At 40.8% G+C, this 24,078-nt stretch overlaps 2 protein-coding genes and 1 long non-coding RNA gene across 4 annotated transcripts in view; 1 reads left to right on the top strand and 2 right to left on the bottom strand.

Moving 5' to 3' along the window:
- The window catches only part of dlst (dihydrolipoamide S-succinyltransferase), a 10,092-nt gene extending 7,372 nt beyond the window's left edge, over positions 1-2,720 (bottom strand). The window contains exons 1-9 of the mRNA XM_004540718.5: positions 2,561-2,720; positions 1,774-1,807; positions 1,649-1,691; positions 1,346-1,407; positions 991-1,065; positions 852-907; positions 438-546; positions 174-344; positions 1-14 (exon numbers count right to left, since the gene is read on the bottom strand). The exon at positions 1-14 is cut by the window's left edge and continues 72 nt beyond it. Of these exons, the coding sequence (XP_004540775.3) occupies positions 1-14; positions 174-344; positions 438-546; positions 852-907; positions 991-1,065; positions 1,346-1,407; positions 1,649-1,691; positions 1,774-1,807; positions 2,561-2,623 (627 nt within the window). The 5' untranslated portion in view covers positions 2,624-2,720. The remainder of the gene's footprint in view (positions 15-173; positions 345-437; positions 547-851; positions 908-990; positions 1,066-1,345; positions 1,408-1,648; positions 1,692-1,773; positions 1,808-2,560) is intronic.
- A 1,595-nt stretch (positions 2,721-4,315) lies between these two features.
- LOC143414154 (uncharacterized) lies at positions 4,316-23,299 on the bottom strand. 2 transcript variants are annotated; one of them, XR_013094684.1, is made up of 4 exons: positions 23,162-23,299; positions 22,858-23,001; positions 5,528-5,694; positions 4,316-4,446 (listed from the first exon to the last, which is right to left on the bottom strand). It is a non-coding gene; the product is annotated as an uncharacterized LOC143414154 (long non-coding RNA). The 2 variants fall into 2 exon arrangements; XR_013094683.1 differs by lacking the exons at positions 4,316-4,446; positions 5,528-5,694 and adding an exon at positions 21,773-21,860.
- prox2 (prospero homeobox 2) lies at positions 6,468-15,638 on the top strand. The gene is made up of 5 exons (XM_076877669.1): positions 6,468-6,729; positions 8,180-9,788; positions 11,535-11,642; positions 13,003-13,197; positions 14,877-15,638. Exons 2-5 carry the CDS (start codon positions 8,238-8,240, stop codon positions 15,042-15,044), a joined length of 2,022 nt encoding a protein of 673 aa, XP_076733784.1. The 5' UTR covers positions 6,468-6,729; positions 8,180-8,237; the 3' UTR covers positions 15,045-15,638.
- Positions 23,300-24,078: the final 779 nt, after the last annotated feature.

Genomic DNA, 24,078 nt, shown 5'->3' with positions numbered 1-24,078 from the left:
CTTGATGGCTGAAACTGTGAGAATTGATGAGGCAAAAGGACATCAGTATACAGTCTACAACTGCTGAAAGAGCACCAAACAACGTTTAATCAAGTAAGCTGGAGGTCAAGAACGCAGCTGTCAAGCAAAACAGTTCTCACATGACACAGACCGTCTGTCTGATGGCAACTAACCTGGTTTGCTGTCCAGAGCATGTGCTGGCACAGGTGGCACAGGGGGCATGGCTGTGGGAATTGGGCCCACGGATGAAGGGGGAGGGGGTGGAGGGGCAGCAGAAGGCGGTGGAGGGGCTGCAGCAGCTGGAGCTTCGGCTTTTGGAGTTTCTGCAGCTTTAGGAGCACCAGCTAAAAGATGGAGATATGAACAGTTATGACAACCCAGTCTTTAGAGTGTGTTTAATCAATAAAAAAAAAAATTTTTTACAAAAATCCACAGACCTCCTTTTCGAAGCTTAAAAAGTGGAGTTCCTCCTTCAACCTTCCCTCCATCTGGGACCAAAAGCTCCTCGATCACTCCAGAGGCAGGAGAGGGAACCTGCACTGATGTCTAATAACATGGAAAAGCAGTAAAAATGCTTAAAATATATAAAGAAATACACAAAGTTCCAGGATATTAACCCAATATCACACAGTCTACCTTTGCGAGGTGAACCGTGCCAAATTAAAACATGTGAAATTAAGAATTAATGTATTTAAAAACCACCTTTTGATTGCAATCTTACATTTTTGTATTGAATAGGTAAATACAAAACAGATTGTAAAGTTAGGAAATATATCCTAGCCCTCAAAGTCCAACAACCACCAGCAGTAAAAAAAACATATTGAATTAGTTTAACATTTATTTAGTTTTACCTTATCGGTCTCAATTTCACACACCACCTCATCCTCAGAGACAGTGTCTCCAACAGCTGTAAGGAGAAAACATTGTAACAATCTTGCCAATGTCTATAGTAGAAACAATGAGTTTATGTTTAGGAATTAAAAGCATTACCTTTCTCCCACCTCACATCCCCCTCTGTGACAGATTCCGCAAATGCCGGGGTCTTAACTGTGACAACTTCATCTCCTGAAGGGCAAAGACGAGTAAAAGGACATTCATTTCAATGTATTGTGAAAGTGCTTTAGTGACAGTTAGACAAGAGTAAAAATGAAACATTAAAATATGTTAATGCTGAGGCGCCAGTTTAGATCACTGGGTTGACCAGATAACCTATAAGCCCAAGTTTCGACTTCCCTTGAAGACATTTACTGCGCGTCTTCCCCCGTTTTCTGTCCACAGCTCCCCTGTCCACTGTTCTAATATGTTAAATGCTAAACAGCCCTCACAAAATCAAGTTAATACTTACTGTAGGCTACAGATGTTCTGAAGTACTGAATTTGGAAGACACTGGATCGGGGATTATGTTTTCTAAACATAAAAGGGAGGAAGAAAAAAAAAACAATCAGACAAGAAACATATGCATGAAGCATGCAGTGTTTATTGAATAATTTAAAAAAAAAAGTAAAGAGACACTGATAAATGGAATTTATATTAAACTTTACCAGCTAAGAATAGAATAACACTCAGCTCATTATCACATATTTCTTGTAAAAGTGTCCTCATATTCTGACTGTAGCTCAGACAGTCTCTAGAGAGTGTATGCACTTACACATTGTTGCTGTTGATGATGACAGAGTTGCTAGCTGACAGAGCTGTTCGAGGAATGACAAGATAACCATGTAAAGAACTTCTCTAGAGAAGGGATGAACATGTTTGACCAGTAAGTATACATACCTGCTGCAGCCCGACGAGCTAACACATTATTCCCCTGTAAAAAGACAAAGTCAATCATTACAAAACATCTGCAACCTTTGGAAATGCACAAATATCCACCATCAAGTTAAACAGTACCCACAGTTTTAATTTTAAATAAATTGTTTTGGAGAAAGCTGGCGGTCAAAAGTCACTTCCACACACTGACGTAAGATGACCTTTGACATGATCAATAAAATGAAGTGAACGACAGCTGGACCGAGTGTTCAGCATGGGGATTCTTGGCTGCATTAACGCTTAATTATTTACTACTAATCCCACTAACAACCTGACAGTCTATATTAACTGGACCTGTCTTGATTAACTGAAAGTTTTTTAACATAGCCACAGAAAGCTACACTACCAGACTCTTACTTTTCTGACATGACCTCGGAAAAATGACAGCTAGCTATGTTATCCATACAATTAGCTTACAGCTAGCATATTCTGTGGAAATCATTTTTAATGATTTTGCATGAACATAGATCAACTACTCTCTGCCTAAACCACAAGCCTCCTACACGTATGTCAAAAGGCAAAATCAAACACATCCAGAAGGTACGGTTTCCAACTTTAAGCTGCAGCAAGTACTTGTGAGCGGAAGTGTCATACTGTCCTTGGCTTACAATGTTACGGCCTCTCCTTGGCCTATAGCAACTAGCCGGCTAATGCTAACGTTAGCTCTGGTAGAGATGAACGGAAGAGATTGCCGCAGGATACAATTCCCTTGTGAATGGCAAAGACAACATTTTATGAGGTTGCGGCCTACCTGGCGGATGGCAGAGAGGGATCGGCCAAAATTCCTGGTGAGACACCGGGAATGGGAAAACATGGTACGTGTGTGTGTGTGACAGCAGCCCGTCAGCGGAAGGGAAACTCCGGTCACACAGACCAGCTAAGCTAGGCACGCGCAACAACTGAGGAAGTACTATGGGATAAACCAACTGCTCCTACTGGAGGGGGAGTAGGGGAGTCCATACTGCCCCCCCGAGCCTTTACTCCCCCAACTGTGTACGCACAGTACACCCATGAATACACCCGCAGGCAGCCAACAAGTATCAACGTAAACGCGGAAATAGTAATATAGAACTGAATAAATTAAGGTAAGGTACAGATAATTTAGGGTTTCACCTGACAAAGCTTATCTTGGTGAGCTTTAAAAAAACGTAATGAGATAATTATTTTTTTGGTTAAATATTTAAATCTGTAGTTAACCTAAAATATTAAACTTTTTCACTGTTCTTCTCCTGTTTTCTTCTTTATCCTCAAGATTTTAACGACGTTTAGATTTAAAGACAAATGTGGTAATTTATTTAGTAAAAATAAAAAATTAAGAGGTTGAGGCTTATGTTCATTTATAAAGGCCTGCATCATGTTTGACATCTATTTGCCACAGTTTTAGTTTACTTGTAACAGATTCACCGTCGTTTTAGGCCCATTCTGTTTGAAAAAAGCTTTCAGTGGAGTTTCTTTTTTTTGGCATTACATGGGTGGCTAGTCAGTGATTAAACTCACAGTGACTGTAGTGTGACTTGCAGTAGTAACTGCATAAGAGTTTATGTGATACCAGGTTTTCAATAGTCTGATATCATGGCCAAAATAAGTTACAATAAGAATATTGATGCAGTATGTATAAAAATGGAAACAAACAAGAATTTAAAGCCCATCAGTCAAATTATTGACTATGATTATTTATTAATTTGACACCTAAAATGTGAGTATATGTACTTAAAGTGAGTGTATAACTATGTACACAATGTTATCATAAGATCAATATTTTATTTTTAACTGTCATGTTTACCATTAAACAGCAGTATAGCATAACTGCCTTCTCCAAATGACACATTAAAATAATATGTTAACCGTATATTAAAAATATACAGTTATGTAGTTATCAGATTACGGCAAACTCTGGGGTTGAATTTAGGTCCCCAGTGTCAGAGCTTTGCACTGTCAACTTTTTTTTATCTCTATCTGAACATTATTTCAAAGGATTTATGAAAGTATTTGCATTTTTCACTGCATTGTTTGACATGCAAACAGATATAACTGAAGAAAAAAAAGGAATCAAAATGACCTAATTTAATAAACATAATTGATTAAATTAGAATCAACATAATTGATTAAATTAGAATATAATTATTAAGTTGCATTAAATTTTCTTCACATAGAACTTATCTTATTCTTACAGATGATGATATATGTGAGGATGCTAGGTGAAAAGGTAAGTATCGTCAAGCTTGAAAATGCTTGTAATTTGCGATGCTTCACTGGCATATCTGAAGGTAGGTGGAAAGCAACATGGATAGACCCGTGTTTCCTTTATGTTGGCTAGATACTCTCTGTACCTTTTCTGAGATGATCAGCAGCTGTAGCAGAAGCCCATCAGGCTCAGTCGATTCAAAAAGACCCTAAACTTCACCTCCTGTAGCCAAAAACGTGGCGAGATTCTACTAAAGCCTCAAATTCAACACATTCAATATAATATCAATACAGAGTCTTTGCAGCAAACTAATTGTCAAAACCCTTAGATTTATTTCAGTGAAGGTAAGTAAACTCAATTACTGCAATGGACAAAACCATTGAAGTACTTTTTAATCTTCCAGCCTTCGTCTTCTAGTGCTCCTCACAACACTTCCTCTCTAGAGATTTCTTCTGAAATGAGACAGTTTTACATATCAGTGCATAATCAAAAAACATCTGGCCCTTATCAGGTCTCAAAATTAGGTAAACACAGCCTCAGATGAACAACAAAGCATTTCTTTTTAGACTGTGTTATTATTTATTTGACAAAAAATTCAGCTAAAATGCAAAAGTAGCATGTGAAAAGCTAAGTACATCCTTACTGCATGCATTCAGTTAGCATCTAGGTGTGACTAACCAAATGCAAAGGTTATGAGGTCATTTCCAAACAATCTGAAGTTCATCCATTCTGCAGTGAGAAAGAGTGTTTCCAAGTGGAAAACGCTGAAGATACCCACTTATCTTTCCCAAGGTTATTTTGTGCAAAGGTCAGAGAAACTGCAAATAACCCAAGAGCTACATTTCAGATACTACAGCCCTCAGTTAGCATGCTAAATGTTAAAATTAATGGCGTAAAAAACACTGAACAAGGCCTCTTTTCTTTAAAAAGAACATGACAGATTGTCTCAGGTTTCCAAAACTGCATTTGAACAAACCACAAGACGTAATAGAAAATGATTACCCATTATGTCTACCAAAGGGGTTCAACAAGTTTATGAATGATGGGATATAGTGATGTTTGATGCTTTCCTCTACGGCATAGTGTTACTAGATCTGACTGCTCTATAACTGCACTTTACCAAAACCTCTTCTTTTATATAGGTGCTCACACTTGCTGATGATCAATTAATCAAATGCATTTGATAAGCAGCACCGGCTGCTACTTACCCAGTTAATTCCTGTGGAAGCAATAAGGCTTTTCACACACTGCCTCTGTATTTTGCCTTAATTTGTGTCAGATAAATAATGACGTGGTCTAATATGTCATTTGTCATTGACCTGAGGTTGTACTTATCTGACGAGCACCAGATGTTTTTTTTTTTCATTATATCCTGATATCTTAGAGCTGAAAGAGGTTGTGCCTCCCTTGTACTATGCGCTGTGATCACATACAGTCTGTGTGCCATATCTTGACCGATCCTGTCAATGCAACACGAAAATAAGAAAATGAAGTAGTCTACTCAATTAACCAGCACTGATTCTTAAAACTTACCTTTAGGCCCTGTTACTTTCATAGCAGGAGTAAGCTGGCTTCTAATATTGCTCCGTGAGTGTGAAAGTTTCTCTGAGCAAATTCATTCCTTGACAGCTGGTAAAGAAATGTCCCTGCACAGTCATCATCCTCTGCTTTCTTCACAAGCTCATCGGGTAGGTGATCCACTTTAAAAAAAAATAGAAAAATCAGACTACGTCTGGGTCTTTAAACTTGCCACAACCTGCACTGTAATTAAACATAATGATGAAATAAAACATTTGGATGTAAAGGGTGGGGGTGTTGTGTAACCAGCTCAAGTGCTTTCACTGCACATCACTACTACTACTACTAATAATAATAATAATATTAATAACACAGATACCAAACAACAAACACTTTGATTTTAGAATGAAAAAAATCTGATATTTTTAGGGGAAAATGTATTTCATTTTTTATGAACGCTAACACTGGAGCAGTGTCTCATCATCATCTGCTAAGCTGTGATGCTCAGACCTGCCCTGCTATAGGTGTTGCAGAGTACTGTAAACAAAAGAAGTCCGTTCTGCTCGGCAAACTATACAATAACAACATTTCTATATTACCTAAAGTACTTTTTCTTCTCTTCTGTTTTGAATTATGTTCTGTAATGAAAAACGTTTTTAAATCAGTACAAAAAGGGCAAAAATGAAAGCATACTGACCTGTAATAGGCCAATAAAGGCCACTTATTCATACATCGAGCTTGTTTGGATATATGTCTGAACACTTTAAAGTTATGAATATAAGTGCAACACTATCACAGTTTGGCAAACAATATTGTGGCATAACACCACCTAAAAATATTCAAGTAGTGAAACAAAATGAAAGACTGACTTCAAAAATATCAACATCTTAAATATGTGTGCACAAACCACACAAAAAGAACGATGTTTTACTCAGAGGGCATCGCTGCTGTTAAACTTGAAAATAAATGTTTCCTCAACGCCACGAAACAGTATTTTAAAAGCATAAGGAGAAGTGAAAACTACACAACATTACTGCTGTGGTTCCTCCTTTGCAGGGCCTTTTTTTTTTGAGTGGGGTTGACTGGACTATCTTTGCTTTCATGTGGCCACGCCCCAGCTCAGTTTCCTTCTCATCGCATCGACTCTCCTGCACTCTCCTATCCAACTCACAGTCTGCGCAGGCCAGCAGCTCGACACCAGCGACGCAGCGCAACAGGTAAGGTCCCATCACCGCCGCTCACTCCGTCTGCGAACCGTGGTTTAGCTGCACTACCCTACAAGTGTGAAAACGCATGCCTGCAGCTCACTTTTCTTCAAGTTTAGTGGGGTTTTTAAAAAAAATAATTTAATAAGCTTAATAATAGTCACTCTTTCACACACATTACAGCTAATAAATGCGTGTTTTATGGTTTTAATATTGAAGGTCTTGATCGACTAATTGAGTGTTTATTTATTGTCTAGAGAATGTTTCACGAGTGTTTTCTTGTGGGTGTTATGTTTATTAAAAAGGCTATAGACAACCCGTCAGTACTCTAATCTGTTATAGATTTATCTAAATGAATTTGAAATTTTAAAATGAATCTAAACTGCAAGTGCATGCTCCTTTTTTACGCAGTGCGCATTAGCGAAATTACAATTTGCCCAGCAAGCAGTTGGACTGCAGCTACATTATATTGCAGAAGCTGTAAAAAATTGTTGCGAGTAAAGGAAATACAGAAATGACTCCTAAGATTTTTTTAGTGTAATTTTTATTTTTATTTATTCATTTATGTATTTATTTAATTTGCCACACTGTAGTGAACACATATAAAAACCAAGAAACAGACACAGGTGGGACTTCCTGACTTGAACATTTAAAGTTCAACCTGCTCTCCTTGAAACCATCAATTTGGTTTTTATCCCTATTCACATTTTTTTAAATTGATTTGATTAATTTGTGTATTTTATGACAAAACGTGGCTAAAGCCAGTCTCCACCCCATGAGCTTTTTTGTTTTCACCGGCACTGATGATCTTTGTTATTACTTAGAGTGAAATCAGAAGGAGAAAGACATTTTCAGAGTAGTTTCTCTTGTGAATAATGTATAGACAGAGCTCTTTCTTTTGCATAGCGCTTTGCTCTCATGACCTGAATGTAACCTTTCATGATTTTATCACAATTTTTTTTAACCTTTGTGTCAACCATTATTACAATTCAAAGCTGAAAGGATATAAAAGAATATGCTCCTTTATATAAGCTCAGCATTTATGGGTGTTGTTGTTGTGGTTGTTTTTTCCTTAACTGAAGATATGAAAATATCATCGGTCTCCTTGTTTTTCCGTTGGTGTGATAGTGATATAGTTGCTTTCACAATCACAATTATAATATCAAGTTTTAGACCGAATTAAAGCATTACATGTTTTGTACCTTTTCATTTATCTGCTTTCTTCACACATTTACATATTCTATTGAAAACATAAATAGATAATAGATAGATAGTCATAATTCCACAGCATTACTAGGCATGTTTAATTTCCCAGTGTCCAGAAAATAACATTTAAAAGTATTAGGTAAGTATTTTTATAAACACATAGGCTAATATAAAAAAGGTCACCCGCAGGATTTAACGACAGTAAAGAGGTGTTGTTATTATTTATAATTTATTGTCTGAATTTCTCTCTTTTCAGATTCTTGTGTATTACGTATCTTATTCATCAGTGTGTACTGTAAAGCCCAATAGAGACCATGAACCTCAGTCTTCCTGACCAAAGCATGCACAGCTCGAGCGAAGGCTGCATAGAGGACGACAAAGCTGATGTCATGCTGCCGTGCTTCCACCGAAACATGTACGATGAGCCTCTGGCCTCGTACTCAAACGGATCCATCATTTCCCAACTCCTCCGTAAGACAATCCACAGCAAGAGGGCACTAGATGAAAGCCCTTTCTACCTCTCCAGCTCTGCTGTCGCTGACTGCAGCCAGGAGGACCAGAGCAGTGTCTCCTCAAAGGACAGCACTGTCGAAGCTGCATCGCCCAGTGGTCACGCCCCTACAGGAGCCAGCCCAGAGGGAGAGCATGCAATGTCCGATCATCTGCAGGCCAAGAGGGCCAGAGTGGAGAACATTATCAGAGTCATGGTTGGCTCTCCCAACAGCAGGCAGCATGGAGACAGTGAGAGGTCTGAAAATGAGGCGAGAGACACCAGAGAGGCCAGAGAAGCTTACAGGGAGAACAAACGCAAGCAGAGGCTGCCTCAGCATCAGGAACACAGCGCCTCAGCGCAGGTGAGCAGAAAGCCTGGAAGCAGCAGCAGTGATAACTGCAACACCAAGGATGAGGAGTGCCACAAGCTGAAAGAACAGCTCCACAGCATGCAGCGTCTCCTGCGCCACCTCCAGGAAAAGTTTCTTCAAGTTTACCACCAGGAAGAAGCCGAATATGACAGAGATGAGACCGAAGTTGGTGTTGAGCGTGACATCCTGGAAGAAAGCACAGAGTCACATTACATAAGCGCTGAAGATGACTTTGAGAGGAAAAATAACAGGGTGGCTGCAGAGTGTAAGGACCGTATTAAAGTAGCCGATTATCTGGTACAGCAAAGAGAAAGTCAGAACCTACAGGAAACACTGAAGCAGGAGCTCACCAGAGCTGTTAATGATTGTGTCGACCGGGTGTTCAAGAACGTGTCCTCCAAAGGGCTCGACCTGTCCCCTAAGCAGCGCATTTGCTCGTCACCAGAGATGCAAATTAGCACAGGTGCAGAGAGGAAGAGCCAGCAAGCCAGCTCTGCCCTCGACCACTCCCAGGCGGAGGGAGTCGGGATAAAATCCCGGTCGTTAGAATACTACGAAAGCTCTGAGGCTCACAGCCCACAGGACCAGACCGAGGCGCTGTCACTGGTGGTACGGAAGCCTGCTGTGCCGCCTATGAGCTCCATCACCCCTACAGTGAAGAGACCCTACCCTGTGCACCAGGCACCCTTTCAATTCAGCTACAGTACCCCTCTGCACGACAGCCACATCCTCGAGCATCTTCTCAAATATGGGCCGCATTCCAACTTCGGGGGTCTCCCCTGCCTGCCCCCGTCTATGGACAGAACCTCCCCAGACTCAGTCGACCTGCCTTGGGAGACCATTGCTATGAGATCCAAGGTCACATCCAGCCACCTCGGCCATCACGCTCGTCCCTCCTCTCTTGGGGGGGTGACGGTCGACAACCTGTGTCTCCCTCACGTCAAGATCGAGTGTGGTGAACTGCAGGGCATGGCCGACAGAAACCCGTATATGTCTCTAAACATATCCTTTCACTCGCTAACAGCTGAGTCAGAATGGCATCTGTATCTATAAACATAATCACCTTTATGATGTTCATTTTTAACATCTAGCAATATCAAATGTATTAATTTAAGACTTCCTCTTTATCTTTTCTTTTTTCTGCACAAACAAAATTTGAAGCGAAAACCTGACTCTCGCAGCGCAGATTATGTTTGATAATTTCATATATATAGACCATATTTACCTTCTCTTTTATACAAACCCCACATATTTCAGCTTCTCCATTTGAACAATGCTCGGTTGAGGCTCATTGCAGCATGAGCAGTTCCAGTAACAAACTTCAAGGAGAATTTTTTCTTTGATCTCACTAACCCCATAGAAAATTATAGCATCTTCTTTAATCTGAGCAGAGTAATGACTTTAAGTCTAGAAAAAGACAAATAAAAAGGAATACAAGGCTTTGATAAGAATTGCCAGGAACAAAAGCCAATTTTTCAAAGGCAGAGAAAGCATCGGTTTCTGTTTCAGGAAGCGTGGTTTTTTCAGACTTGAAAAGGTGCAGGATCTATTTCTCCATCATCAGAGTGATAGGGGTGCATCTAAAAGGTCACATCTGAGTGCTGGTGGAAACCACAAGTGCTTCCAAACCATAACACTTGAGCTCTTGTCTTGAGCATTTGTTGTTGGATACCTTTGTCAGAACGTACATGATTGAAATTGAGTGTAAGATAACAGTATTTGTACCTCACAGGAACTCAAAGAAAATCAAGTTTTGGGTTTTTTTCTTATGGGAAGAAGAAAAATGGGTATTGTTTGAAAACTATATGCATTTTTCAGGTCATCAGCATGCAGGATTGATGCTATTAAAATAATGTGTATATTCATTTTTCTTTTCCTTAGACGAAAGAAATTTAATTTTGTGCTGCTCATTAACAAGTAAATAATCCTAAAAAAAAACAAACGAAAATCCCACAAGTGTTGTGATTGTCTTGTCGGGGCATTAGAGATGAATACTGTGTGGATCCTGTCAGGAGTTGCTTTATCTTTACAGTGTAAAGAGCTCTGCTTCTCTTTGAACAATACCACATAAATCTTTTATCAAACTTTCATATTTCAAAGGTAGGATTCCCTAATAAATGTGTAGTGCGGTGACCTGATAAGGAAATATTATGACCGAAGGCGAAATGGTGGACTACAGAGGAAATGATCCAGAGCACCTTTATTGCCATGGGAGGGGGGCGAAAACCTAGAAAGAAAATTTCAATTATTAATTATGAATGTGTTAATTACAGGAAATGTTGTTACATGTTAAACTGTTTACTCCTTTACGGCATTAAATTATTGTATTTTATTATTTTAAGCTGTTTAAAATCTTTTTTTTTTCATTTTTGCGGCTTTTCATGGGGTAAAAAAAAAGAAAAAACAACACGCAGCAGAATAAGCCGCCTTTAAATCGACTCAATTATATCAGAAAATCGTCTCCTTTTTTCAAAACATTTCACAACAAGCTGTCTTAACTGCCAGGCATGAAGTGCTTCACTCTCTAATTAAAAATCCCTAATCTAATTCGTAATTCTGTTTTGCCAATAAGCACATGTTAGGGTCATTATTGACTCGCTAGTTAATGCCAAGCTGTTCTTTAGTGAAATTCAATTTAGCTGAAGATTGAGGCAACACAATACTCTGGTCTCCTATCACTTTGCATGGGACTGTATGCTGTGCTGTATAGTTCTCAGTTGGGTTTTTTTCCTTAACATTAACGTGAACATCCAGGAGGGCCTCACCCCGAGTCATCTGAAGAAGGCGAAGCTCATGTTCTTCTACACCCGCTACCCCAGCTCCAACGTGCTGAAAACCTTCTTCCCTGATGTCAAGGTAATTTTTCTTATATGTACACGTACACAAATATCTTAACATGTCGAACAGTTTATGGAAGGTTTGCCCTGTGTTTAACTTCCTGGTATCTACTTGTCAGTGTGTGTTTGGGGCAGAAACAATCAGCAGTGTGTTGGAGGAGAGAAACAAAAACGCAGAGGGCTTAAAAAACAAAGGCACTGAGCTGCTAGTATGTCCTGGGGGCAGAGGGAGATACGGGGGTATTCTCTCTTTAAAAAAAGCCACTCCAGTCAGCAAATGGACTGACAAAGGACTCTGTAGGCAAGGCATTGCTATTGAGTGTCAACAGAGAGTTGGTATTAAGAGACTTATGCGGTAGCAACCAGGCTGTGGTGAGCTCGTCCTAAACACAACATCCTGTGTGCTCTGGCTTCAGTCTCATGTCATCTTTTTGTTCTTTCTCTTGTTTCCTTCTTTGTGTTAGCATTTTTAATTTAGCCTCTACGCTCCTCTTCTTCCATCTTTTTACCTCACAAACTAATACTCACTGCCTTTCCTTGCTTCCTCTCAACTTTCTCTCCCATCTCCTCTCCTATTTTGTCTCCTGGATCTGTGAGCCAGTGCGGGCCCCATGCCTCTCTATCTGCTCTGACCCCTGGGGTCAGGGGGGAGGATGCTGTCGCTGCAGCCCTGCAAACGTCTCCTCCTTGCTTACAATCCTGTGGTGGGAAGTGGCACTGAACAAAAGAGCGCCTAATCCCAATGTCTGATTCCATCCTATCAGCCCGAGTCAATGAGAGGGAAGCTTCCTTCTGCTCTTATGCCGCCGCTTTCTCACCCACCACACCAGAGAGAAGAAGCGTCTTTGATGCCTGCCCAGCCCTTAGGCATTTTTTTTCTGTCTTTCTGGATGACAAGATAGAAAAACAAGACTAATGTCAAGACTGAGTTTAGAAACACAGAGCCCCGACAGATGTTTTTTCATCCCGGACATCGGTGGGAAAAGATTGGAGCAATTAATGTTCCGTCTAGTGATAGACCATTAGGTGACATTTTGCCCTACAGGTACTAAATTAATTTTTTTAGTCAATAATGGAAATGGCTGCTAATGCCAAAACACCAGACCTTTTTAATTAAAAAGCATCAAGATTCGTTATTGAGTTCTGTAATTGAATTCTGAAATAATATATTCCATTTCAAGAAATCTGCATTTATTTGTCTGCTCAAGCAAGGAGGACAAAGGTCAGAGTTAGCAACAAAACAACCACTTTCCCCTGAGCTACTCTCATTGGCTGGAGCATTTCTTCTCAGCTTGCAGCTTCAGTCGCAGGGCAGTCTCTTGCTGTGAACTTGGTCTAATTTACATTATGTCAAACAAGTCTTTTCTCTCCACCTCCAGTTTAATCGCTGCATCACCTCTCAGCTGATCAAGTGGTTCAGTAACTTCAGGGAGTTCTACTACATCCAGATGGAGAAGTTTGCCCGCCAGGCCATCGTTGACGGCGTCACCGACATCAAAGACATCTCAGTTAGCAGGGACTCGGAGCTCTTCCGGGCACTGAACATGCACTACAATAAAGCCAACGACTTTCACGTAAGTGTCACCTGTTAGTCACCGACCTTTTGTTTTCCAGTTTGCATTGTTTGACAAATCTTGCTGATGCTTTCGCTGAGGAGGTATTTTAGTCAAAAGAAGCAGCGCTCTCGTCCTGTGAACGCGCACGTCTGTGTTATTGTTTACAGTCCCAGCTTTCTGCTCATCCTGACTAAAATGCAATCAGAGGATTGAAAGTAAAACTGTGTCAGCAGTGTTTCCGAAACTTCTATTATAAGGGGTTCCAAAACATTGTAGGAGCGCAGATGCTAGGCTTAAAACAAAAACGTATTAGTGTTGACAGTCTAACAAACTGTTCAGGTTATCGCTTACTGGGATGCTGGAATAGGCATTTTCTTGATGTTGCGCAGTTGTTTCCAGAAACTCCAAGAGGATATCGTACAAGGCCAAGAAACACTTGAAATGACTTCTTCTGAACTTCTTCTGTGACGAATGTATCTACCTAACCTCATTTGTGATTTTAGAGGTATTAGCTGATTTTTATTTTACTTTTCGTCAAGCTAGACGTTCCCCTTGTTTACAGAGTAGGCTGAGATAACTAGTTGCTGCTTGTAGCCTTGTTATTGTAATTACAGATGTAAGGGTAATACAAATCTCACCAAACTCATCACTAAAATGTGTATTTCCCAGTATGTCAAGCAATTCATTTAAAGTGCCAGGGCTGACTCATTGTTTACCAACTATTATTAGTAACCATGTCGGACCTCCAACATGTGGCTGCAGTCATGTATGTCTGTGTGCTGACCTGTGTGTCACACTGCACCTGTGGCTGGCCAGCCTTTACAGCCATTATCTAAACTCCAGAGTGATGCTTTATCAAACTGTGGGAAGAGGAAGCCGCAAAATCCCACTAAAACAACTTGGGATTAGAGGACCAGTACGCCTGAGCGAGACAGAGATTGCTACTGATGCGGAATGCTGAGAAAGACGCTGTGGATTCCGAGGGAGAAGGCCGGTTGGTGGGAAAGGGATGAGACCGTTTTCTTTACCTTGGGACCAAGACATTCCTTTCCCAGGGATGCTTTTGTGTCAGGAGATGAGGGGAAAGAAAAATAACTTATGCCAACAACTGTTGTGCTAACCGGCCAATGGATGGGAAACAAGTGCTGCACTGCTGGATAGTTTTCCTCCCAGTATCACTTGCATCCAGCCTTTATTTGTTGGTGTGTTTTTGTGGATCCTATCAGTCCCATATTCTTGCCCCCAGCAATAACCATTCCAAATCTTTACTTATCCACAATTATCTTTATTCGTCTGAAGGTTTATACGAGCGAATTTCAGCTTCTTGCTATATTCCTATTGAAATTCATACTAATGCTTTATTTAGGTGAGCTGAGAAGAATCCCTGGGAAGAAGGCTTACCTATAATTAGTTAAGGTTCAAGAAAACACAAAAAGCTAATCAAAGAGGCCCCTAATTTAAATTATTGAAGCATTACATTTATTGTATTTTGTGCAGAGAACAAAGAGTAGAGCTGCCTTTCATCAGTTTGAGTGTTTGAAGAGTTTGCACCGCAGTTCTTCATGCTATGTTTTTGACTTTGAGAAATCTGAAGGCAGGCGCTTTGGCACATTTGCAACACAGCTTTACACAAAGAGCATTTCTCCACTAAGTATGATTTTAACTAGACTTACTTTCACTTCCTTTTGCTCTTCCAGGTCCCTGATAGGTTTCTGGAGGTTGCTGAGATTACCTTGCACGAGTTTTACAACGCCATTTCCGCAACTAAAGATTCAGACCCGTCATGGAAAAAAGCCATATACAAGGTAATCTGTAAACTGGACAGCGACGTCCCGGAGGAGTTCAAGACGTCTTCCTACTTATAGGCTGAAGTAGCGAAATGTACAGGTGAAGGAATGGGTGATTTTTGAAATTAGTCACTTGGCAGTATTATATCATAATTTATTGTAGTGTATCTTAGTGAAGTGAACTGTAGATGAAATTTGTACCCCCACCCCGACACACGCACACACAATTTTAAGAGTTACGAATCTGTTGTCTGAAAACAACACACAGCAATGCTCTTGTGGATTTTTGTAGTGTTCACTTATATATTCTGCCTCGACACATTTAGAGAGCTTTTTGAGTTTGTAGGTGTATATAAAGTTTTACAGATGTGTATTCATTCATAGCGTAGCCTGAGCCTCTTGGAACTCATTCGATATGCTGGTATTAGTTTAGTTTTAATTCCATTTTTCTGCTTTTGTTTTGTTGTTGCTCTGCGTGTCTTGTAACTGTATATTTACTTACTCTGTGTTTCAGATTGTATGCTGTAAACTACTACCTTGACAGAAAGCATGTGAAAATAATGTGTGTGTTTTTTTTATTACCACGTGTAAAGGTATGATTCTTATGTAAAGAACAATCATTTTCTGATGTTTCAGTCACAGACATTGTATTGGATGATGATGAAAATTAAAGATGCACTAAATTATAATATAAACTAGTGTGTTATGGTTTTTTTAATTTACAGTTTCCACTATATTGAGCATATTTTCATGATTTGAAGACACAAGAAGCAGCAGGTACACACTTTATTTGGGGTTGTAAATGTTTAACCCTCCTGTGAAAGCAGTATTGCCCAGTACTGAGCCCCTAAGGTGCCTCTAATCCACGTCCAACAGCCAGCTGTTAAATGCCCCACCAAACTATGCTGTTCACATTGTTCACCAGAGCCAATTCAAGTCAACTTTCTAAGGCCTGCATTCATTGTGCGGATGCGGACAACTGCCATGTCTTAAAAACAGCCACAATGCATTCCCTCCTAATGACTAATGCCCGAGGTGACCTCATATCGCAGTTGTGCCACCAAAGCAAAATTCCACAAACCCGTTGACTCTTTCTTCCAGGCATCCACTCAGACCACGCTGATCGCAAACACCACGCGCACGCACGCAGGTTGGTGATGTCACAGAAATCACAGATTGGCTACTCTCGATGCCCCGGGCTTAATATAAACACACAGCGGGGAAATAAATGCCAAATTTGCCACCTCCTTTTTGTGTCGCTTTTAACTCATTCACTGCCATTGACGTCTATAGCCGTCAATGGCAGTGAATGAGTCAATGGGTTTAACTCATTCACTGCCAATGGCTGGCAGTGAATGAGTTAATAGACAATTTTTATAATATTATTCAATATTTGCAGGTAATTACATTAGTAAAACTCTAGGAACAAGGCTGCAAAATGCATTTAAGTTTTAAAAATTTCAAAAAGAAAGGTGGACCGCAGCGTGCACAACAGCTCGAAAGTGCAGGCTGAGTGTTTCTCTCCACTGCGTGAGATTCAAATGTCAGTGCCCAAAAACCAAACATTTAATTGGAAAACCTGTTAGGCACCCAAGCACCAATTACATCAGAAATGATAACATTAAGGAAATTAAAACATTAGTTGGATTGGTTGATGACAAAGACTGGAGACAATAAACCTCACTAATCTTTTAATAGACATTTCTTTTCAATTAGATCAGTCTTCTTCAGCAAATTGATTTACATTCTCAACTCAATTAAAATGCCTCCGACTGGACCAAAGTGCTTTGCTCAAATTAATTTATTGTGTGACATTTTCTGAACAAGACTTGGTAACCTCTGAAATAATGAAAGAAAACAAAGAAAATACCTTCAGTTGTTTAACTGCCTCCGGCTGACGAGGCCTCAACTTAAACGGCGCGATATGAAATTATGTTCTGTATTAGAGAATCTCAGATAAAACGCCGCGCTGTGTAATGAAGATGAAATGGAAAGTAAAAGGCACGGGGACGTGATAAAATGAAAAGAAAAACACTGGCTAAGCAGATGCTTTTTGTTTGGATTAAACCTCGTGGAAATTCTCGACAATGTGATTTTTGTTTTCAGTACAAAGAAAAATCAGAGCCAATCGCTCAGTTCCTAGAAATAGAGCAATGTATTTACAGAAGGGTAACAGCATCATCTAGTGATTGTCTGCTGTATCGCACATACATCTCAGCTTTGACCCAAACTTGACTGATTCAACTCCGACGGAGTAAGTTGAATACTTTTAAGTGTATATTGTATGCAAATATGTTTTCACATTTCAACCAATTGCTACAATTCTTTATAAATTTAAGTTTCTGCATATATAATGTTTAATTCTATTAAATATCGAGCATCAGACTGCGTCATGCACACTATTCTCCACACAGGGGTGCACTTGTCACTGTGTAGAATCTGAGAGGATGCCAAGAGAATTAGGACAGCAAACACTGCAAACTGACCCTATGAAGTACTGAATGAAATGTTTTGCCATAACAGATTTTTCATTTGCAAAATGTGCGTCTGGATGCTGGAGAAGCATGGATGATTTTGCACTGTCAGTGTGTGCGTTGTAAAATAAAAAAATAATAAAAAAAAAAAGATCTGGTCTCCTTAGCGGGGTCCTGGAAAGACAAAGGCAGGATCAAAGACCCCTGAGCTAGAAACAATAGGAGCCGTGGGACTCGGGGCACTGGGAGAGTCCCTCTGTTTAATCTCCTGCTCGTGGATAGGAGCTTTTTGGCAGGCTCGCACAGGGAGGGCCCTCGGAGCAAAAGGGAGTGTAACTTGAGAATGGAAGCCGCTGACTTTAGGCTGCCCTTCAGACAACCACTTCTTGGTGTAGTTTGGTGCGATCACCAGTAAATCTTTATTAATTTTAATTGGAGCCCCCATTTAAAAGAGCAATTAAAGCGGATTAATCGAGCCCATCCCGTATAATGTCTTCTGTTAATTAGTTTGTCAGCACTGTTTTAATATCGCTTAATGACTTCATATTTCAGGGATGACATTAAAGGGATGCTGAAGGAAAAGAAATGGCCTTATCACAATGCACTGCTTTAATGGGAGATGTCCCCCCGCCAGCGGGCAAGGTCAGGCCCGGGGCCCGCTGGGGCGAAAGAGGCTTCAGGGTCCCACCAAGACAGCCACCTCCAGGGATCCACTGCCTCACACACAGTGCCTACCACACAGCAAGTGTCGTACACATAATCTTTCTCATACACTCATACAGACAGCTGTGGAAAAGAGGAGACCGGTGGCTGTCTGCCACATTTTTTAAATTCCAAACTATACATCGAATTAGTTTAGACTGTAATTTTCTTCCTAACATCATAGATTTTAAGTAGCTGGCAATAAAAAGAGAAAGGGAAGAGACAATGGCGTTGATGATATAACCAGAAGTCAAGACTCCCAAAATGTTTACTTTTGAATACACTGCACTCCAGGTGACAGAGACAACCAGGCTGCATCTTCCCATTCAAATCATCAGAGCTCCTTTATCTCCAATCCAACACCGACCGATGTGTGTAGCTATACAGCTCACAAAGAGGGTATTTTTTTAGCGGAAAAAGATGTAAAAACCTGAGCTAGGTAGGGACCGAGGAAGCAACAACCATACAAAGAGCAAGCAAAAAAACACATCTAATATAAAAAGTCTTTAAAGTACGTTGGTCATTTTAGTGCTGTTGTTTAATAACATGTAAACCATATTCCTTTGCAAAGTGGCAGATGTTCAACAGGAGCATTAAGAATCTGATCATGGTTTTATAGTCCTAGTTCTCTTTGTGATTACTGTACCCCTGCCTTACATAGTTCCTGTACATTACCCTGTAATGCCTCCTTCACAATGACACCAAGCCAAAGGTGGCCAGGCAGCAAGAGGTTTATAAAAAAAATCAACAGCACATCTTCCTTATTGCAGCAATGGCTGCTGCGCATCCCCGCTAATTTGAGTGTTCCCTCGCACCTCCACTCTCCTCAGCAGATTCATAAATCTCATTCCCATTATCCCGCTAATTAGCCGGGATTACAGGAGCATGTAATGCCCCCGCTTCCCAATAGATTGATTGGAGGACGGTCTCTTTGTTTTGAAATCACTTCCTGATTGATGTACAGAGCCCTAGTTTGCAATTGTAATGGCCCAGATGTTAACAATCAAATGTGTTTCCACTCCAGGAAGTAACAGTCTGTCATGGAAGAGGAGCCAGTCGAGCGTGTAACGACACATCACAGGAGTGTGGGGATGGAGGGCCTGCAGAGGAGGGGATGGAGGCATGAAGAGGGGGGTAGGTAGTGGAGCCCTGGCTTAAATTGCTGCTGAGAGAGGGCATAATGATGCCCATGCTACCATCTGAAATGAAAGTTCTGTGTTTTTGCTGTCTCTCTGAATAGAGTATTGGATATACTGGCCTTTACATTGTGCGCTAATATTGCTGTCTATCTAATCAGAATCAGAATCAGAATACTTTATTGATCTGCTCATCCTGCCATGCCTGATCATTTTAACTGAATTTTTAGACTTTGATATAACAAGGTTTTTGTTTACAAGAGATACCGAAGCCGTTCCTAAAACTCCATCGCAGCATCACCGCTGAAGATGTTATCAGTGCAGGACTCCAGTCTTCACTCCGTCACGCTGATCCACTTTCAGACAGTAGAGGGCACTATTGTCTAACCCAACCGAATCCTCTGCTTTTCCTCATTCCCTTTTTCTTACCCTTCACCAATAAATCACTTTCCCAGATAGTTAATGGATATAGAAGCAGATCATGAGTGAGCTATCTGTGGGGCGATAATTTAAGTGAAGATCCCCACACTGATTGCAGTGAAAGGTTATTTATTTCAACAATAATGCAGGACACAAAGGGGGGAATCTGGGCAAGATTACCAGCTAGGGTATGCTAGAGTGCTCATCTTCAATGGAGCAGCATGTAAATTGGGTTCACTTTCCCCAATGAAAATACAGACTGCAGTTTATTTCAACTTTATGCACATGGAAGGCTGTGCTTCCCTCTCAAGGGTGGCTGGGGACTTGGAGATGGCTGAGCATATTAGGGGAGGGTGGGTTTAGACCTTGAAAAATGCCCTTTTTGTCCCTGAGTCTCTGGAAGGCTAAACTACTGAGGTATGGTCCCCCATCCACCAGTTCACTCTCTTCTAATTAAAAAGCATGATGACAATAAGGAATGGTCTAAAGCACGGTGGCCTGAATAACAGACAGCATAAGCTCGGACTCCTAAATAGGACTGAGGTAAACTGTGTGTGTGTGTGTATGTGTTTTACTGCGCTTGTCTGTGACTGTGTGTTTGTGTATTGTGTACATATTGATGCTGGGCACTATTGATTGACTTTGTTGGTGGAAAAACTGCATGGGCACAAAAGCCAGCTTGGCACAGATACTCCAATTCTCTCCTTGTGCAGAAAAACGCATGATTAAGGCCCAAGTGACATGTCTAAAAAGTCCTGGAGAGAGAAGAGGAACTTGCTCCATATGCTGCCCCACATCCAGAAAGTATGGCACTATGTGGTTCTGCATCACATCCAGCAGCCTCTAATCACTAGGGTCTATAAACAAATGCCACAGCAGAGTAGAGCGACTTAAAAGCTGCAGTGTACACTGCTTTGAGCAGTTCAATATACAATATACACTTTTACATGTCTATCATTGCTCCAGGCTTTCAACTATGTTGTCACCCATGATATGCATCAGACATGGATCCAATGCTGTGTGAGATATAACCATTGGGTAAAGGATGGGAGTCCTTGAGCTTCATGATAAGCACTGTCACAGAGACATAACATATGTATCTATGCTATGCTTTGTTTAACGCTCCAGCAGGCTTTGGCTGGCTTCACCTGGGGTGGCAGGTGAATTCCCCTGTTGAGTACCAATCCCCACGGGAGAAGGGATCAAAGCATGGTGTCTGAAGTAATGCAGGGAATAAGCGGGCACGAATAGCCAAAACAGGTACATCTCTAGGACTCCGAAGTCTCCAGGGGGGGGATCTCAAACCGCAGATGGACTTACTGATCATCTGACTCCTTCCTCCTCAGGGTGATGGAAACTAAGCAGCCGTTAGAATGCAGCCTTCTCTCCAGATGGGTGGATCACAGGTCAAATCGTCCCAGACAACTGACTGGGGACATTTGGGTGGCTGGTCCCAGGGGGACAGCACGGGACAAGAGGGAACCTGCCTGAGACTGGCAGCTGCAGCACTCCCTCCTGGCCTAACACACCCGAGGGTGTACCTGCTGCTCGACTTGTGCCCCAGTGGCATGTGACAAATGGTGACATGCTTCCGCTCCCTGCTTTGTTAGATCGGTGGCCCTGATTGAAAGCAAAGCAGCAGGCACCTCTCACACCCATATGTCTGCAGAGGATCGGAGAGAAAGGAACGCAAGAGGGGGCAGACTCATCTTCAGCTTTAGCGAAAGGCTCAGACAAATGAAAATAAAGTGATATCATTCCAGTGCATAAACGTATGCAATTTTCTGCAATAATGGGGTAGTGAAGATGAGCATATGCACTGCCATCTTTTTATTTACATATGGATGAGTCCACTTTTGTTTTCACGCACACTACTCTCTTCATTAAAATGTGCAGCTCAAGTCATTCAAAGAGGGATCATATTTCACAGAGGAATGAGGAGAGTTCCAAAGGATTTTGAAGAAATAAAACAAGAAAGGAGACAACTGAGCCAGGCCTTCCACTGAAGTTCAGGCAGCCTTTATTAAAAGTGCAGCATGATTGATAACCTGTCAGTCATTGGAATAATCACCACCAATCCCAACTCTCGCAGCCAGCTCAGCTTCCCGCCCTCATCCTTTATGCCCCTATCACCCCGAACACATCCACTTGCCATTGAAAACCTGTAATTGAATGAGTTTTTGTCATTATTGTGATTAATCATATTAATTTGAACTAATTAAGAGATGGTTCGAAGTTATGACAATTAGATTAATGAAATTAGTTTTAACTTTTTTTTCACCCAACCCAATAAAAAAGGGAAAATCAGACCACGACTGTTATGAAACAGTTGGCAATCTGGATTTTGGGACTAATTGAATGTCTGATTTTATTAATGATGAAATTTATAAAAGTCCTTGAGGGGGAAATTAACGCGGATTCAGCTGCTAAGAGTGGAAAATTAATTAAAATTCCTGGAGATATCCCTGTCATTAAAGGCACAGGCCCTGTTAACCCTGGTCCTACTGTGAATAGCTAGTGTATACACAGGGGCTCTCCACTGTGAATGGAAGGAGATGTGCATATATATATTTTAGGGATGACATTTTTTTAACCTTTGCATAGTTAGGCTTCTGTCTGCATTAGAGAGCCATTACATCCCAAATGTAGAAGACTATCAGTAAAATCAGGCCATACTTAAAACTAAAGTACCATTAGCTATAAATGTCCAATACCAAAATCAATAAGAAATTAAGACATATTTAAATTGAAGCTTCTCATCTAAATTAGTCTTTGTTAGTTGTGCATTTTTAGCCATATCATTTACTTGGTTTAGTGCTCTGATTTAAACTCAGTACCTTAAAAAATACAGTAAAACACAGCAATGAAATAACAATTGCTATGGGATTTTCTAAGGAAGCTGTATACAGAAATTCATCCATAAAACATAAATCAAAATTCTGGCATCTTTGGTGTTTGATTCCAAATGTCTCCCAAACCATTGCCCTTAGCGACTTATTTTCTCATTAGCTCTTATTATCTTTGCTAACAGGCTAAACCAAATAAGATAAACAGTGTGAAAAACAGCTAAGCCTGATGCTAATCTTGTGTTAGCAATTAGCTCAAAGCCCTTACTAAAGCAGCTAGCAAGAATGTAAACTTAGCATTGTTTTCTCTTACCTGTAATATCCCATGTGTCTTTTTAAATGTTGATTTATGGTGCTTATATTTGAAGTACATTTCTATTTAATTAAAATGTACCTGCCGTCTTCCATTCTGGATGTTTAACATGCATTTAGCTATGATTCAGGTTGGATAAAATGCCTGCAGACAGAAGAAAAAAAAAGTGACTGGCTTGTTACAGCATCAGTTAGTCATGAGAAATTAAAAACAAGCACTGTACAAAGATTGAACTATCTCTCCTTTCACCCTCGAGTCTTAATTTTTAATATTCCAATATTTACGAGGTAAGGATTGCACTTACCTCTGCTCACTGTCGTCAAATAGAAAAGTTAATTTCTGTGTGAGTCAAACTGCAGTTTTTTGGGTCCTTTCCAAGCAAACTCTGTCCTGTTGCTTGGCCAGTGCTTGTGATTGACACCCAGGTCAACCCCTGCCACTCTAGGTGCAGTGGGGGTCTGACACTTGTGTTGCACGGGCTCTGCGCGCTCCTTCAGCTCTGCATATTCACTAGCCTGTCTCCCTCGCTGCAGGCCAATTCATAATTAACAGCTGTTGGCTTGTCAAGAGTGGCCCTGGCCGTGGCACACACACATATATTTATATTCACTGTGAAGACCCCCTTGCCATGGATGGATTTCAGAGGCCATGAACCCATTCTCTTTCCCTGAATGATGGACACTCACCTGAAAGCTCAAACACATACTCAGTCAACCTGCTCTCGCCATCCCACCTCCTCCACTCCCATCCCTCTCACTTCCTCTCTCTCCTTCTCCCTTCCTCTTGCTTCCTTTCTCATTCAGTTTCCCTCTCTCTTTTTCTCTCCCTCCCGCTCAGCGCCTTCTGCCACCATGTCAGGAACTTTTGCATTAGGTCCAGTCTGGCTGGCTCGTGAGGAGGCAATATGAAAATGAAGCGTGGCCATGGCTGGCCCTTTGCTGTGTGTGTTTGTCATACCTGTTTAGCTGAAGTTGAAATGTAAATATAGACCGCGGGAGATCTCAGCAGCGATAGGCTGCTTGAAATTCTAATAAACAAGTAGCTGTCCACCTGTAATAAATGATACCCATAAAAAAAGGGTGATTCCTTGAGCAGATAAAGATGAAAAGTAATTGTTTGTGCTCACACAAAATTAATCAGATCAAAACAGGGGCAATCATTTTAAAGAGACACCAGACCCATAAAAAAGGCAAAGCTGTGATAAAATAGTGGCTATCAGGC

This window comes from Maylandia zebra, linkage group LG19 (genome assembly GCF_041146795.1).
Source record: "Maylandia zebra isolate NMK-2024a linkage group LG19, Mzebra_GT3a, whole genome shotgun sequence".
NCBI classification, from domain to species: Eukaryota; Metazoa; Chordata; class Actinopteri; order Cichliformes; family Cichlidae; genus Maylandia; species Maylandia zebra.
The sequence above is the reverse complement of the archived record's forward strand: the minus strand, read 5'-3'. Positions and strand labels throughout refer to the sequence as shown.